Below are 15285 nucleotides of genomic sequence, written 5' to 3'. Positions count from 1 at the left end.
TTTTTAAAAGTAAATCAGAGAGTGAGTTGGATAAAGAATTGAACAGATGGATGGATGGATGATGGATGGATGGATGGATGGATGAATGGACAGACTGATAGATGGGTAGGTAGATATCAAATGTGTCCAACTCTAAAGAGATAGACTAATTTGTCAAGGGTCATATTGGGGAAAAAAAAACTACTCAGATGTATTTGAAACCATTAGGCTTATTAATCCAAATAAGAACCAGTTTCATCTGCCCTTCCTCTGCTACTAAAAGACATGATAAAAACCTGCAAAAAAGCAGGAAAATTTCTACAAGAAAAAAACTATGCTTCCCAAATCTATTAGAGTTGTATTTTGGCAAGATTCCACATCAAATGTACTTTTTAAATTGAGTTTACTTGGGGGCGGGGTGTTACAACAAAAATAAGCAATATTATTTCACATTGTAAACATATCACATTAGTAGGTTACAATCCCTGCAGCTGTATACCATACTAACCTTTAGTAGAAGGGAACAAACTAAGCCAGTGGTTCCCCAAGTATAACCCCCTGAACCAGCAGCACTTTGAATTACTTAGAAATTTGTCAGAATGTAAATCCTCAGGCTGTACTCCCCCCCCCCCCCCCAGTGCCAGTGAATCAGAAACTCTTAGAATAAGGCCCAGGATATCTGCTTTTTAGCAAGCCCTGCAGGAACACTGATACACCCTGAAGATTGAGAACCACTTCTCTGAACTGATAAGATCAAACTACAGAAGGCTTTTTAACAGCTTAATATTTTCCCCAGATATTAAAAACAAAACAGAATATGATCAAAGGCAGTACCCAGATCTGATCTAGAGGGAGAGTTTTTACATAAATTCTGAAAGTGTTTTACTGGTCCCTTCTAAGGGAACTATTGGCCTAGTTCCAATATTATTGGTTTACTTTGCTAAATACCAACCGGAGTTCATGTGACATTTACATTACTTTAAACCAGAAGCTGAAGACTAGCTGTTCATCAGGTCACCATGGTGTTTTAAAAATCAGGAAATATCCTCTTCAAAACCATGGGAAGACCAACAACAGTAGGCCGGCATTCCCATGTGACAACTGGCTGGTATGCTGCAGCAGCTGGACTTGTTAGAGGGACTGGTGCTTTCCATTTCTCAAGGGTCTCAGTTCTCTGTATTATCTTATCTTACTCCACTCAATACCCTTGCAGTCAGGGTCCCTATGGGCAGGGTTGACCGTCACAAATTAGGCTTACCAGTTGTTTGCAGGTGGCAATAGTTCCAACTGGTCAGGGATGAAGTTAAATATTTTTATTATAGCATCAACTTACAGGCATCTGCATTTGCCATGCCTGACCCATCCCTTCTCTTCAATTCTGTGACCTTAAGCAAGGACTAGCCCTATATGGCTCTTGGTCCTGGAGAGATTCTATGGGACCATGTTAAAATGCATCACTTGACTTCCTACATGTGCATTTACAGTATCTATATGCACACATGGTCTCAAAGTACAATGCTAACTCTCTTTGCTTAGATTTATTCAGCAACTCCAGATTTGTGAGCAGACAGGATCATGGGCTGTGAGAGATGGTCAAGATCTCAGTATTCCCACTTCTCATACTAACTTTTAAAATCAGAGAAAACAGCACACAGCACACAGCTATAGGCCTCTGAATTATCCTTACAGACCCTATTTTGGGGCTATATATTCCAAATCTACTAATTTGGAAAAAGGCATTGTCAGGGTTGGTTTGTCTTTATAAAACACTTTCCATACAAGTGATACTTGTTTCAGAAATGGTACTGCCAACATGTAACTTCACTGGTCAGATCAACAAGTGATTTATTTTATTGTGAGTTAAATATTTCTGTGGTATGTATAAAGCACAAAAAGCTTATAGAACAAATAAGGTTCAGGGACCTAGAAATGGCCACGACCACCCACCTCCTTTCTCCCTACTAGGAGATTGAATGCCTTCAATTCACCCCTGCTTTAGAAGGACTCTAGGCATCAGTTATTGAAGAGGACACTGGACAGGAGTCAAGAGACTTGAGTTCTAATGCTCACACTGCCACCATCAAAGGGATGGTTTTTATAAGTCTCTCCCAGCTTGTACAGTTTAGAGTTCTGCTTCTACACTTAATGGGCTCATGTTGAAAATGATCCTTAGGTTATCAGATTCATAGCTAGGTAATTTGTGTGTATTCTTGGAGGAGGGTATGGTGGCTACGGGAGTGGGGGGTGTGTGGGGGGATGGTAAAGTAGCCAAACAGAAATATAATATCATCTTGGTCCTGCAAGTACTTCATTCACAAACACAATCAATCATTTCTCTTTAGATAGTTCTCTGAAACTTAGCTTTACATTGTATGTCCAGTCTCCTTTTAGGTAAAACTATATATATATTTACTTACACACTTACTTATTTACTTATACTGTAGTTCCACTCATCTCTTGAGAAAAATTTGTATATGAACATAATCTACTAATATCTTAGATGTCTAAAAATCAACTGGAAACATGAAATGACTATGTCAAAATGCCTATGGCAGATTGCTGTAAGCTTGTACATTTGGAGAGCACAATCTACATCACAGTCTGCATTTGGTGGCTAACAGAGATTCTGTATAGCACTTTATGAAACATTAAATCTCTATAAGCAGATGGCAAACTCTAAGATCATAATTGAAAATGAAATCCTGGACTCAGCTTACCTTCAGAGGCAAAACACAAGGCAGCTTGGCAAAAAATGTCTGAAACTGGTTGCTGATTGTGGTCCAGAGGCTGCTAGGAGAATCCATGGGCAAAGCTTCCATGAAGGTAGCAATGTTTTCCAAACAGCGTATCATAGCACCCCCTGCTGGTAAATTCTTTTTGTTATTTAGACCCTAAAAACACAAAAGCATAGGCAATCAACTGCTGAAACAATGTGGGGATTCAGACAGCTATTTGTCAAAGATCAGCTCTAAAAATCATATATGCACGGCTTAAACACGTGTTGTGTGCCTACTATATGGGCTATTCATTGTAATAGGCAGGAGGAACACAGAGAAGAAATGACAAATTCATAGAAACTTGGGGAAAACTGTTGACTTTAATTCAGTGAGAGAAGATGAAATGTGAGTGAGAAATAAGAAACATCTTTTAAGGATTTGCAGTTAGGGTGCTAAGAAGATACAATAAATGATTCCTGCTGGAAACTCTGCTGGCCAAAGCCTGAGCATAATAACTACAGAAGCAGCAAAGTCTCTAGGGTCATCTGCCAACCCTCCAAGCTAACTGAGAAAGCTAATCATAATAAGCAGAGGACTGGACACATGAACCCAAGCATTGTGATACAGTGAACAAGCAATGGAGGTGAGAATTGACTTCAAGTCCTATGACTGAGCAAAGAAATAGGATTTGAATCCAAACCTCATGATGCAACAAAGAAGCAGGGAAGCTGAGACTTGAATCCAAGTCTCTTGATACACTGTACACTGCTCTACCCACTGCACATTCTGAAGGCCTGAATGTTGTATGGGGATGAGTGTGCTTTACAGCTGCCCACCCACTCCTGAGTTGAGGGTGTCTAGAAACTTTAAATAGAGAGTAAATCCACACAAAACAGCAATGTCCAGCTGAAACTCTTCTATGCATTGGCAATTTTTATTTTTAATTAACTTTAACCCTTTAAGTTATTTAAGATTAACTTGACATTTTAATATTTAACTCAAATTTAACTTTTAAATTAAAGGACTGAATTAATTTCTTAGGCACGATTTCGGGAGGGGTGGGTCATCAAGTTAGGCCTACCTCCAAGAGCTGACTGAGAGCAGCAATAGAGCTCAGTTCATTGAAGTCCATCAGAGATGTGGCTAAGGTCCGTAAAAAAGTCCCATCTGGAAAGTCAACAATCAGATTTAGTAGTGCTCAGGTTTCAGCGACTGGGCACATTTGTGGTGTCTGGATTCCCTGTGGAGGAATTACCTTTGATAGTGCTCTGGAACAGCTGCGGGAAGATGCCATTGGGTGCCAGCTGATGGAAGATGCAGCGGAGGAACTGCTTGGCCACCCCTGCAGCGTTGCCAGGAACCATCATGCTGGGGTTGAATAGGGAGAGAGAAAAGACAGGGACTCAGGGAGCACCCAGCATGAATTTACATATTTCTGTACCTCCTTATTTAGAGTATTTACACATCAATTCTCTTACAGAAGACCTCACTGTCATTTGCATTAGTAAGATGAAATACTGTAGTTCCACAGAATCCCTGTTAACAATAAGTTTCTAGAAAGAGAGAACCAGGAAATGTCAGAGTGGTTCCAGTCTAACTAATTCCAGCCACCCCAAAGTACATACAGCTGAGGCTTCTGAGGCCCAGAAAGAAAAGGTAGCCTACAAAGGCTTCAAGTCCAGAACATGGCAGAGTTCAGGATGAAAACCATGATGAAATTATTAGCAAGATACTCCTAGATAGTGTCATTAGCTCATGGAAAGCTGATCTGAGAGGAAATGCAGGCAGAGAGATGTTCATAGCTATTGAGAGATAGGAGAACTTTTCTTGATCTGTGCAATTCCCCTTACATTGCACACCACCTCTACCCATCAAAAAAGGGAGCCAAGAGATGATTATGCACTCCTGAGGCCTAAGTATCAGGAAGGACATTCCCAGAGGTGATTAGGGGGTAAATTAACAGAGGAAGAAAGTAGAAATCAAAGCACCCAAATAGGTAAGTGGCAGAAAGTCCTTCTTACCTAAACCGTGTAATTATGCTGTGTCTACCCTGAAATGCTGATTCAAACTTGTAGGTCATGCAGCAATGACACCAAACTCACAGAAACTCTTTCAAAAATTAGGGAAGTAGGAAACTCTTCCCACCCTATTTTATGAGGCTAGCATAGCCCTAAAACTAACATCAGATAAAATCATTACAAAAAAAAACAAATAAAACCAAAGCAAGAAGGAACAAAAAAGAAATGAAAACAAAACAATACAAATCAGTAGTCCTTATGGACATTGAATCCAACTACAGATAAAAAGGATGATGGTTCATTACCAAATAGTTTATCCCAGAAATGTATGAAGGACTTACTTAATATTCAAAATTTCATCAATGGAATTGAATATATTAAATAATAAAGGGCAAAAACCATACAGTTATTTCAACAGATATAGAAAACTCATCTGACAAATTTAATTAATATCTGTTCATGATACATACTCTCAGGAAATTAGAAACAAAAGAGAAGTCCTCAATCCAGTAGAGAGCCCTTATGGACACCTACAGCAAACATAGCTAATGGTGAAACTAAAGGCTTTTCTGTAAATGCAAGAATAAGGCAAGGAGGCTCACTGACTTCTTTATTATTGTACTGGAGGTTCTAGCCATTGCAATAGGACAATAAAAAATAAATAAAAGGCATAAAAATCAAAGAGAAGAGAAACTGTCACAATTTACAGAAATGACATTTTTTAACATACAAATGCTTTTAGATCCTAAGAAATCTTTAAAAGCATCTACTACAACTAGTAAGTGAACCCAGCTTATTACATGTTAATGTTTATAAACTAGCAGCAGAAAGTTAGAAAATGATTTTTTTAAAAAATTCCATTTACATTGGCATTGAAACACCCAAAATTCTTGGAAATAAATTTAACAAAAGATGTGTAAGATCTCTACACTAAAAACCACAAAACCCTGCTGAAAGAAACAAAAAAGACTGAATGAAATAAGTATACCATATTCATGAATTGACAGATTCAGTATTTTTATGTTGTTAGTTATCACCAAATTAATTTATAGTCTCAGTACAATCCCAACAGGCTTTTTGTCCCCAAACTGAGAAGTTTATTCTAAAATGTATACGAAAATTTGGTAAATCTAGAATATGCAAATCAACTTTCTTGGCAAAAATGAGCAGAGTTGGAAGATTCATACTCTCGGACTTCAAGACTTATTATATAGCTACAATATTCAAGAAAGTGTGTGGTGCCAACTCAAGCATTAATGAAACAGGATAGAGTCTGGAAATAGATCGACCCTAATACTTACTATATTTAATTTTAAGAGAAAACAAAGTGATCCAGTGGAGAAAGAGAAAGTTATTATTTTTTTTAACGGTGCTGCAAAAACTGGGTTTCTACATGGATAAAAAGGAATTTCAATCCCTATCCTCACACCATTATACATAAAAATTAATTTGAGATGGATCACATAAGTGCTAAATATAAACTTTTAGAGAAAACACTGGAGAATATCTTCTTGATTTGAGGATGGGCAATGACAACAGTAAGAAATAGTCATAAATTAAAAAAAAAAAAGAAAAAAAAAGAAATAGTCATAAATTATTTAAAAATTTTAAAACATTATGGGGCACCTGGGTGGCTCAGTTGGTTAAGCATCTGCTTTGGGCTCAGGTCATGATCCCAGGGTCCTGGGATTGAGCCCCTGTGGGCTCTCTGCTCAGTGGGGAGTCTGCTTCTCCCTCTCCTTCTACCCTTCCCCACAACCTCAAGCTCAGGTCTTCTCTCTCTCATTCTCTCTCTCTTGAAGAAATAAAATCTTTAAACAAAATTTTTAAACATTAGATTTCATCTAAACTAAAAACATCTCATCAAAATATATATTAATAAAAGGAACAGATAAGCCTCAGACTGGGTGAAAATATTTAATATATTTAATAAAGGGTGGTATTCAGGCTATATAAAGAAATCCTGCAACTCAACCCAGTTAAAAATGTGTGAAAGATTTGAACACACACTTCACAAAAGATTTATAGAGGGTCTTCAAGAGCACTGAAAAAAGACTCAACAGCATTATTCTATCAGGGAAATGCAAACTATCATGTGATATTCATCAGAATGGTTAAAATTTAAAAGACCCAACACCACCAAATTTTGACAAGGATGTCAAACAACCAAAGTCTCATACATTATTGGTGGGAATATAAAATAGCACAACCACTTTAAAGAGAAGTTCTGACAGTGACTTACAAAATCAAACACACACTATCCTCTTATGCCACAATTTCATTCCTAGCTATTTATCTAACAGAAATAAAATAAAATAAAAAAAAACTTGGTTTACAAATAGGCTTGTATAAGAATGGTCATAACAGCTTTATCTATAATAGCCACAAACTGGACACAATGCAAATGTCCATCAAGAGGAGAATAAAGAAACAAACTATGGGATAGTACTCAGCTCTAAAAAGGAAACAAACTATTGATAATACGCAACAACATGGACAAATTTCAGTATCATTTCACTTATATAAAGTTCTATGGTAGAAAAAAAATCAGGCTATCATTTGCTTATGTGGGTGGAGCTGAGGAAGATACACAAAGGAACCTTCTGAGGGCGACGGTAATGCTCTGTATCTTGACAGGGATTTAGGTCATGCCAGGGTATGCATTTGTCAAAAAAACAGTGAATGTACAGTACACATAAAATAAGTGAACTCTCTAGCATGGAAATTTTGCATCAAAAGAAAAAAAGCCTAAAACAAAGTCAAACTTTAGTTAATGATAACTTGGCCAAAGAATATATGAAGTATGTTAATATCTGAAATTTACTTTGAAATGCAACCGAAACTAAAATGGATGGATGGAAAGCTAGAAGGATGGATAGATGATAAAGCAGTAAAATGTTTGCTGTAGAATCTAGGTGATAGGTATGTAAGTGTTCACTATAATGTTCTTCAAATTTTGCAGTATATTTAATTTTTAGAATAAAATATTAGGGGAAAAAGTAAAAAAAAAAAACCTCTATAAATAAGCATGAAAAGGAAGAGCAAATATTCCTAAAACCAAAAGTTACAGAAGTACAGTAACAATAGCACCATCTTATGTTTGCAGGAGCTGCTACAGTTAAGCTTCACATATACTTAATCACTTGGACCTCACAGCAAGTACCCTCTGAGGCACAAGAAGGCTATAGATAGTATCTCTCTTTTATAAATGAGAAAATTAAAGCAGAGAGATCAATGTGTCCAAAGTCCCATCCAGTACACATTCCTGCCGTCCTCTGGTCCCCTCTCCCCACTGCAGCTAAAGTAACTTTTGTACATGCTACACACACACACCTCTTGCTGCTTAAAAATCCTTCAGCAGCTTCCCAATGCTGCTAGAAAAACCCAAAATATTTCATATAATTTATAGGCCCTGTATAATCAGGAAAGCCAATCTCACATCTCTGGGCTCTAGCCACACTGGCTTTTTTATAGTTACTCCTATACAATGTCCTTACCACCTCAAGACCTGGGATATGCTTTTTCCATAGCTATTTGCATAGTTAAACCCAACTCATTTCTTTCAGATCTTAGTGTAAACACCACTTCTTCAGGGAAGCCCTTCTATCCTTCCCCCTTCCTCCTAATGCCCAGGCAACATCAGACCTGCCATCTCTCAGCTGGGCTTGCCCATCTCAGTAAATGGCCCAGCAGCCATCTACCCAGCTGTCTGGACAAAACTGGGAATCATTCCTGCCTTCTTTCTCTCAAACCCAACATCCAACCAACAGCAAATTCTGTTGGCTCAACTTTAAAAATATTTCCTGAATGTATCCTTAATGAGACCACTTCTCACTACCTTAAACCAAGTCTTTATTATCTTGCACCTACCACTGAAATGGTCTTCACACCGGCTTCCCTGCTTCTACCCCTGACCTGTTTTCCTGCATGACCTACTTTCAACACAAAAGCCGAGGGTTCTTGGCAAAACAGAAGTGAAGTCATGTTGCTCCTCACTCCCTGCTTACCTCAGTAAAAGCCCAACTCCTTACAATGACCTCCCGGGCCCTACCTGGAATGCCTTGCCCTCCCCTTGTCCGCTCTTCTCCTACCTTTTACTCTGCTCACTCTGCTCCGGCCTGCCTTAGTCTCTGGCTCCCCAAATATCCTGGGCACTTTCCTTACTTTGCATTTGCTGTTTCTTCTGCCTGGAACATTCTTTCTATAAATTGCCACATAGATTTCTCTCCTCCCTTTTCAGGTTTTGTTCAAAAACCACCTTCTCAGAGAGGCTGTCCGTGACCATTATTACACCCAGAATATCATCTCCATTTGTTCTGTATCTCCTGGACTTAACTGATTATTTTTTATAGCGTTTAGTTCTGAATGATATTAAATTACATTATCAGTTTTTCTGTTAATTTGCTTATTGTCTGCCTCCCCAGCCAGAACATAAGCTCAGGAGAGCCACGACTTGCTGTTTTGTTAACTAGTATCCTCAGTTCCTAGTGGTCACTCTATAAATACTCGCTAAATAAATGAATTTTACAGTCTCTCTATACTTGTGTCCATAGCACTAAGCACTGTTTACAATGACAAATTTGTGCAAATATTTTATCTGTGTTTGCCTCCCAGACAGACTGTAGGTTCCCATAGGGCAGGAATCATGTCACTTTTGCCCCTAATTGAAACCTATGTACTCAGCCTATTGCCTGCTACAAAGCAGGTCTAAAATAAGTATTTTGTTGTTGTTGTTTAAGTATTTATTTATTTATTTATTCATGAGAGACACAGAGAGAGAGTGAAGGGGCAGACACATAGGCAGAGGGAGAAGCGGGCTCCTCGCAGGGAGCCCAATGCAGGGCTCAATCCCGGATCCCAGGATCATGACCTGAGCCGAAGGCAAGTGCCCAACCGCTGAGCCACCCAGGTGTCCCTAAAATAAATATTTGTTGACTAAAATGAGTGAATGCATAAAAAGATTAAAAATAAAATGACTGAATGCACGCATGAATTAATGAATGACCGGAAATGTTCTCTGGAGCTGCAACTGAACCTAAAGACATTCCTTCTAGGTACACACACTGGTGTTTTAGAAACAGGACAGATATACACAGAGGACAAAAAGAAAGTGACATTTGGACCCACTTTAGGACCTTACCTTTCTGCTTGATTAGAAAAAGTAGTGCTGGATGCCAACCTAGGAGAAAGTAAACAGAGTTATATGAATATATTCAGTTTTCAGGAAGAAATGCATGAGTATTGCAGCAGGACCCACTGTGGTCCCAGCTCAGATGGGGACACAAGGAAAACCATTGACAAATTCCCTGGTTAGGGACAGGGGGCCCACTTGGTGGTCAGCCTCCGGGCGTTCAACCTAGCCCAGTTCCTGAGATCTGCTTTCTGCATCAAATCAGGTGTTTCAACGGAGACACATACAGTTAAGCTAGTTTCCTCTATCACCAGGCCAAATTTACAAACTGGCCGCTGCAGCCAAGTTAGTCAGCAGAATAGCACTTGACCCAGTCCATCTCTTTATATTTGAACTCAACTCAAAATTCATTTCTTTGTATTTCACCTTTGAAATGTAACCACAAACTGCAAAAGCCTCTGTAAGACAGTAAAATAAGGTAATAGGGGTATTTGTCAACTACTCTGTCAATGAACTGAAATGACATACTGAGAAATGTATCAAGTAATCAACATATAACATGTAATTTTTAATAATTATATGGCTCATCCACATGGAAATATTCTATATGTATTAAGAAAGAGAATGTCTAAACCTGCTAAATCAGTGGGGTTAGAAAAACTTGTCTTGATCAGTAAGCCATTGAAGAAACAAATAAGGAGAATGCTCATGTTCATTTACTTAAGACCACAAGAGTGTGCCTGGCCAGGAAGGCATTTGGAGAGGACTGGAGGGACCAGCAACCACTAACACGAGATACCATTCCCAGTTGCTTTGGTTAATGACACTACAATCAATCAATAAACATTGGCAAATGACATAGATAGTCATTAAGGGTGCAGCAAATGCAATCTTGATGGCTCTATCTGCAAAAAGGGATGAGTAAATTTTAAGAGGGATCTAAGTAGAGAGCAAACTACACAATCACAAAAGTCTTGGGTGATAAATGCTGAGATTACATATGCTTAGAATGCCCTAGAAATAGCTCCTGTGGGACTAACAAATAAACTTAAGTGTTCATAAGTCCACATGACCTCATCTGGAATTATGGCATGCAAGAAAGTCCTGAATCATTTGATTGCTGAATCCATTTCCTGGTAGGTTTGGTGATCAGGCTACTGATGGCTACTTTAAATGCCCCCCTCACACCCCCATCTCTTACCAGTCTAGCCAAATGAGATAGGGATTTAAATATATGTATATGTAAGCAGGTAAAAATATATCTGCTACTGTTTTGCCTTTACTTCTCTTCAAAGCCTTTTGCCTTTACTTATCTTCAAAGCTCACATCTTTTCATCCTGACAGCGGGCAATGCTTGAACATTTATTTATTCTCACTGATGTTAGACAAAAACAAAATAAAACCCCTCTATATGGCGGCTACAACTTAGATCAGTTCTTTTAAGGAGATGGTACAGATCTAACCAATAATTTTATCTATTCTAAATCTGAAATCTGAAAAGTATTGATAATAAAAACTCTCAATTCTACAAGCTGATACTTTTATTCCACGATTGATTGCTATGATTAGGTTAAAATCAAGGACTTAAATGAAATAATTCTTCTTTTCTTATCTCTTCATCACCCACTGTTCATCACTGCACACCGGCTATTTCTAGGTATTACAGGTGGAATAGTTATACCATCTAACCATTTAATGCTTTCCTGTTTGACTAAATTGGAAATCAGCATTTCTTCTTAAAAAAAAAAAAAGATCAACTTTTAGCTCCATTACAATTCATTATCTTTCCCTCTGTCAAATGCCAGGAATTTGCAGAATTCTGTTTTGTTTTGTTTTGTTTTGTTTTGTTTTCCCCTACCTCCTCCATGGAGATCTTCCCAAAGAAACTGTTTCCATCCTTAGCTTCTACAGCACTTACCACTCACACTACTTATTACGACTCTTAATCAAGACTGGAAACTCAGGACATTCATGTGGAATTCAGTCTGATCCTCTCCTATAAATTGTTCACACTAGGACTACAATTTGTTACTGAATTTGAGTTATACATATACCCATGAAATATATATCACTCTCTTTCTAATGTCCTATCCACTAAATGGAACCTTCCTAATGTGAAGATTCTCAAAGTATCTTAGTTTAATCTCCCCTCAGTTGAGGTAGAAGCCCTGTTCCCAAAATATGTGCAGCCTTCTATTTTCTGAGCCAAAAGTGTAAAACTATACTCCATCTCCCCCTCCCATGACAATGCCTCATGATTGCAGGACGCCTAGAGAACCCATCTTAAAACACATAAAGAGATAATACTATCTAAATCTTATAAATAATAATATCTAAACCTTGTAAACTGTCTAACTATGAACTGTGCACAGTTCTGAGTACTTATGCCCCACACAGTAGCCCAAGTAGTAACTAACACCAATAAACAGTGGAGTTTTCTTAGTGTAATTTTCTCTAGCTTCATTCTGACACTGTGACATTGTGGCTCATGACCCAACACGGCTGGGAAATTCAATCAAAAGCTTGGTCCAGGGGCCCTGAATGGCTTAGTCCATTAAGTGTCTAGCTTTGGCTTGGGTCATGATCTCAGTCAGGGTCCTGGGATTGAGCCCTGCATCTGGGTCCCTGTTTAGGGTGGAGTCTGCTTCTCCCTCTCCCTCTGCCACTCCCCTCTGCTCATGCACACTTACTTTCTCTCTCTCTCAAATAAATAAAATCTTTTTTAAAAGTTTGCTCCATTCAATTTTAAAATTAGTCTAGGTTGATCCATCCCACAAATTATCAAACATCTATAAGGTTACTGAATGTTTTACTTTTGAACTGATAGTTTCTATTTCAAGATATAGATGGAATTAGGCTCCTTCTTTCCAAACAAAACTGAAGTGATATTAACCTTCCCACAGATTGCATTATATCCAGCAACAGCGGGGCTGCCAGATCTGGGCTTAAGTGAATGAATGTGGAGAGAACCACAATGGCAAGCCCAAGGGTTTCCTCATCATATTCTTCAAGAATGGCCCCACAGTCATGGCATCTGCAAAGAAAACAGAGGAATGATGTACACGAAAGTCAACAATGGTTTCAAGATATAACAAAGTATATACAGCTATTTTTTGTGAGTCTTGAAAAAGTCCCCAAAGGAGGTCAGTGGTCCCACTTTCACAATAAACAGTTGACTCCAATGCCACCCTTACCCTAAACACAGAAACAGCACACATGGCAGAGATCAGGAAGGTTCTTTAAGTCACTGAAAACATTCAATTCACAAGTGTCTGGCCTATATGTACATGAATTATTGTTCCCTTTTACAGCAAGCGCCAGTTGAACTAACAGTTTGAAGCTTCTGATTGAGGGATTTTATGCTTGTAAAATTATTGCTAGGGATAGTCAGTAACAGATATTTTTTCATTTGTTGAAATTAAACATGAAAAATGTCTGGACACAAATGGAAACCCTCCTACGCTCTTAGATTGAAAAATGTCCTATTTGTGGGTGAGAGATGGGGTAGTTAAGCCAAGAGAACAAGAAAGCCTGGGGAGTCTGGATCACAGTCTCTTCTCTACCACTCACTTGGATCAGTCTTATGTACTCGCCATGCCTACTGAGTGTAATACGTAAAAACACAATGGCACCCGAACCTAACTTCCAACACTGCTCTTTACATTATCAAATATAGGTTCAATTTATTTTTTTTTCAAGTATAGGTTCAATTTAATTCATCTCAGCCAAAGCCCTTCAGACAACTTTACAAAGTGAAGGGAAAGTCTACTGGGAATAGTGAGTGGACTGGAGCGAAGAGCACTATTGAGAACTTTCCGTCTGGAAACTTCCTAAATACAAACTCTATATATGGAATCCCTGACAAATTGGCCTTTTTAAAAAATGTAGAATTCACATCTATAACAAAAAAAATGGGGGGGGGGGGAATGGGACACACACAAAGATTGGGACTTGGAGGAGAACACAAAATGGGGAGGTTGTACTCAAGGAGGAGACAAGAAGAGCCTCCCCCACACAGCTAGGGGCTCCCTGTGTGGACTTTCCAAGGTAGCCCTCCAAGGTGGGCAAGTCACTTCTTTAGAAATGACTGTGGCACCAGCCCTTTGCACCTCATACTCTTCTCCCTTTATCACAAGCCTACCCAGCGCTTGGGATACCAGGAAGTCTCCCCAGCCCAAAGGGATCTCTCCAAACTTGAAATCCTGCAAGTCTTATTCTTCACCATACTCATTAAATAAGCATTTGTGTGCCAGGCAATGTATAGGGAGCTTAGAGTGTAAAAGTCAGAAGAAAGGGTCCCAGTCCCTATGGAACTCACAATCTGTTGAAGAACCTGTATTTATGAACAATGAAACAATTAAAATGCATGGTAAGCGGTAGAACAGAATGGTATAGTAACTACTATGGAAACTAGGAGGATATATGACTAATTCTGCTGTGTGCTTTAAGCTGGGTCCTGAAGCATGAAAAGGAGCTCACCAGGCAGAGGAAGGACAGAGAGAAGGGTACCTATGAAGCCACAGAACAGAGAACACCTCAGGCATACTCTGGAGAAGGTGAGGGGGCTGGGGCAAGAGCTCCTGGTGAAGAGTGGTAAGGCCATATCTCCACAAATCTAGAGGGCCTTTTGTCATAAGCAAAGGCATTTGGACCTTATCCTGTATGAAATCTGGGGATACCAAAGGCTGCCAAACTGCGAGGTGCTATAACCGGTCTGAGGTGCAGAGAAAGGATTCTGCTGGCAGGATGGGACTAAGAATCAAATCTCAAACTTAGTCTCATCCTACCAATCTGAAGCTTCTAATAATCAGTAAGTGGATAGGATTTGCATTTGTCCAAACTGAAAAGGGAGCATGCTTTGGTATAAATAAAACCTGAGTGTACAATGATACCATGTTTCTAAAGTAACAAATGCACACCAACGCTTAGCTTATAACAAATGCACACCAACGCTTAGGGAGACAGCCACTTGACGAACAAGTTATGACTTAAAGCATAACACACCTCCTCTGATACTTTCTTACAAGCGTGGTGCACAAACTCAAATTCTATAAATCTGGTGAAGAGTGTGAGCTTACTTGTCTGTCATCACCGTCGGCTGTTCATCTGTGAATTCCTCGGGTGCTGGCACAAACATACTGACAATGCTGGGTGCTGACAGCAGGCTGGATTTCGTGGCGCCTGGATAAGCAGCAAGGAGACATCAGGTGAGTAAAGGTCTCTTCCTGGGGGCCAGGCAAAGGCCCATCCTCCTCTTACAAATCCTCCCAAGATCACACTCATGGGATGTGCTATGATCAAATAAACTGCATTGTGAAAAACCCTCAAAGGTAAAATGAATTCAAGAAAGATGGCTATTTGTTTCTGTTTGTGTGATTTTAAGAGCTAGACTCTTACCTCTCTCTCCCTTTGCTTCTTGACTTTGAAAAAATCAGAAAGG

The 15285-nt window shown here is 39.0% G+C and overlaps 1 protein-coding gene across 12 annotated transcripts in view; it reads right to left on the bottom strand.

Moving 5' to 3' along the window:
* Window positions 1–15285, bottom strand: part of UNC79 (unc-79 subunit of NALCN channel complex) — a 238665-nt gene that overhangs the window by 42504 nt on the left and 180876 nt on the right. For all 12 annotated transcript variants that reach the window (XM_077910403.1, XM_077910396.1, XM_077910402.1 and 9 more), the window contains 6 exons: window positions 14924–15026; window positions 12739–12879; window positions 9855–9893; window positions 3952–4064; window positions 3778–3863; window positions 2697–2870 (listed from right to left, as the gene is read on the bottom strand). In XM_077910403.1, the coding sequence (XP_077766529.1) occupies window positions 2697–2870; window positions 3778–3863; window positions 3952–4064; window positions 9855–9893; window positions 12739–12879; window positions 14924–15026 (656 nt within the window). The remainder of the gene's footprint in view (window positions 1–2696; window positions 2871–3777; window positions 3864–3951; window positions 4065–9854; window positions 9894–12738; window positions 12880–14923; window positions 15027–15285) is intronic.

The sequence above is a fragment of the Canis aureus genome, chromosome 9 (assembly GCF_053574225.1).
Source record: "Canis aureus isolate CA01 chromosome 9, VMU_Caureus_v.1.0, whole genome shotgun sequence".
Lineage (NCBI taxonomy): Eukaryota > Metazoa > Chordata > Mammalia > Carnivora > Canidae > Canis > Canis aureus.
Note: the sequence above shows the minus strand (reverse complement) of the source record. Positions and strands in the feature narration are given on the sequence as shown.